The 2,718-nt window shown below is 46.3% G+C and overlaps 1 protein-coding gene across 1 annotated transcript; it reads right to left on the minus strand.

Moving 5' to 3' along the window:
- Positions 1-870: 870 nt before the first annotated feature.
- Positions 871-1,992, minus strand: LOC110933161. The gene has a single exon (XM_022176397.1). The coding sequence runs from the start codon at positions 1,990-1,992 to the stop codon at positions 871-873; it is 1,122 nt and encodes a 373-aa protein (XP_022032089.1).
- Positions 1,993-2,718: the final 726 nt, after the last annotated feature.

Genomic DNA, 2,718 nt, shown 5'->3' on the forward strand with positions numbered 1-2,718 from the left:
TGCCGTTGTTGTTTGAGACATTTCCACTCGTCTCTGCATGAGAGGCAGCATATTGTGCGATAGCTGCGGCAATGATCCCTTGGAGTTCTGCCTCAGTAGTGGGCATGCACGGGTCACGTCTTGGAGGCATCTTCTAAAAGGGTGATCATATTGGTCAGGTCATAGTAAGTAAATAATATGCGTACGTAATAACATTCACCAATCACATAACATCACATGTTATAAAATTAAAACAATCAATCCAACAATGCATATAATGAGAATACTGCGATTGAGCTATCATAAAATCAAGACCACAATACAATGTTTACAAGTTTTATAACTGTATCGTACATCAAAAGTGACTAAGGGCCACATCGCCCTTGTCTGAACTATCTAGTCATCTACAATAACCATAAACTAAATATCAAAAGTCATGACATCAAAATGCGGTCTTCAAGATGCTGTATAGTCGGCACAATCGCGGTCTTCTCACCAAAAGCCTACCTGCATCAAACCAAAATGCCTATGCTGATGGCGGAGGAGGAGGAGGAAAATGAGAGAAAAGTAAACGACGCATGTGTAACTAGTCCTCCTCTAAGGCACGACAGGCACGACAAGACGGACGTGGAGCTCTCTCCAAATCCTGAATACGACGTGTCAATGCATCCTGCTGCATCATCAAGGATGTAAGTATGTCCTCCGTAGTGTACCCAACATGGTACGGGTGGTACGGATCAGACAATGGCATGAAAGGGGGCGTAGTCCATAGAAATGGCTCGCTTTATGGTATGAAAGATGGTGCAGTAGGTGGTGCAACTGAGATGTGAACGGTAAAGATGATGACAGTACGGGTGGAACAAAAACAGGCGGCTGCCTCGATGACCCCTCTCAAGGACGAGGTGGCGGTATGTCCTGGAGGAACGTAATGGGAAGATCAGTGTGATGAACATCCGTGGTGTGTTGGGGAGACAATGGGATATCAGTGGGTGCAGAAACAGGTGCTACTGGAGGAGTAACAGGTAGCACAAACGGTGGGTAATCGTCATCATCATCGATCCACCCGTTGCGGGTGTCGGCGTAGCGAGGGTCTATGTGAGCAGCAAAAGGTGCACGGTCAAACAATACCGGCAAGGGATCAGGTAACGGTGCATCAACAACAGGATCATCCACCAATGGTGGAGCAACAACGGGAAGATCAGCAATGGGTATATCATCAAGAGGTGCAATGGATGGTGCACCCATATCAGGCGGTGCATCGGCTGGGACCTCATCAAGAACAGGGTCATGGTCAACAACAGGCTCTGGGGCCATGACGGGCTCGGGGTCAACAAGATCCATATCAAAATCAGCAGGAATGTCAAACAAAGGATCAATAGGAGCTACGGGCGCCTCTAAGGGCTGGTCCATGTGAATAAACTCGATATCATGGTCAGGATCGAAGTTAGGGGGAAAGACTGGATCAAAATCATCATTGATCTCGTGGTCGAACTCGAACTCGTGTGATGGACCGGGTGCAGCTGACATCGCCATGTCGGGGTCGGCGTCAGAAGAGTGATGCTGCACTCCCTGGTCGTGCAGAGACGCAGATGCCACAGACTCCAATGAGTCTGGGACAGGTGAACCAACAGGAAGCTCCTCTACAGGGGCCTTAGCAATAGGAAAAATTGCATCAGCATTAATCGGGGCCCCGCCCTCATAGTCGTCCTCAGGCGGACCTTCCTCGAACAGATCAATGTCGTCATCAGATACGACATCGAGTGGCACATCCACCATGGGGAAAGCAGTAAGCGGAACGGGAGCAGGGATCACCGCAAGAGGTAAATCCCCAACAAGAATGCCATCAGCAGGCTCAACTCCGATGTCTGGCAGCGCGAAGGGCATAAAATCGTCGTCATCTGTACTCGTGGTGTCTGAGGTGTATACGTCCCCCTCTGATGGTATCTCGTCATCTGACACAACTGCCATGGGGTCTACTGTGTCTGATACTCCTGTGTCTGAAGATGAAACCATGGTGTCTGTAACACAATCACATATATGCACAAATATCAACATGAAATCAAATAAACATGTAAGTCGCAATAAAGCAAACAAGTAATTCTCCTAGTCTCCTAGACTACCCTCCCAGTCTCTCAGACTGAACTTCCTGGCCTCTCAGACTAACTCCCTGGTCTCTAAGACCAACCTCCCCAATCTCTAAGATTGAACCCTTCAGTCTCTAAGACCGAACCTCCCCAGCCTCTAAGGCTGAACCTCCCTCAGTCTCTAAGACTGAACTCCCTCAGTCTCTAAGACTGAAATATAATTTTGAAAAAGCGTATTTGTGCCTTTTATTTGTAAAAATGTTTTGTGCACTGTATCTGGACGTTTTAGTGTATGCAATGTAAAAATGTTTTCGTGAGAGCCCTAGTGATCATAGTCTAGACTCGAGAAAGAATCCTAGTTCACTATGAACCTGGCTCTGATACTAAGCTGTCACACCCTGGCTTTTGCGGAAGCGTTGGTTTATTTGGTGTGACTTCTTAATACCATAGCATAATCACAACAATGCTATATGAAAGTAAAACACATGATGTTCATCCATTCATAAGGTTTTTAAAGTTACCATGACAACATTGTTTTAAAAAGTCGACACATAAGACTTAATACAACCACGACATAAACTAAAAACATGTTCATACGATACGACAAAAGACTTGACTAAAAACACGGTTTAAGACTTGTAACCCGTCCAGGCAA

This window comes from Helianthus annuus, chromosome 5 (genome assembly GCF_002127325.2).
Source record: "Helianthus annuus cultivar XRQ/B chromosome 5, HanXRQr2.0-SUNRISE, whole genome shotgun sequence".
NCBI lineage: Eukaryota > Viridiplantae > Streptophyta > Magnoliopsida > Asterales > Asteraceae > Helianthus > Helianthus annuus.

Coding starts and splice junctions, on each gene's coding strand:
- LOC110933161 (XM_022176397.1), bottom strand. CDS start 1,992: ATGGTTTCATCTTCAGACACAGGAGTATCAGACACAGTAGACCCCATG.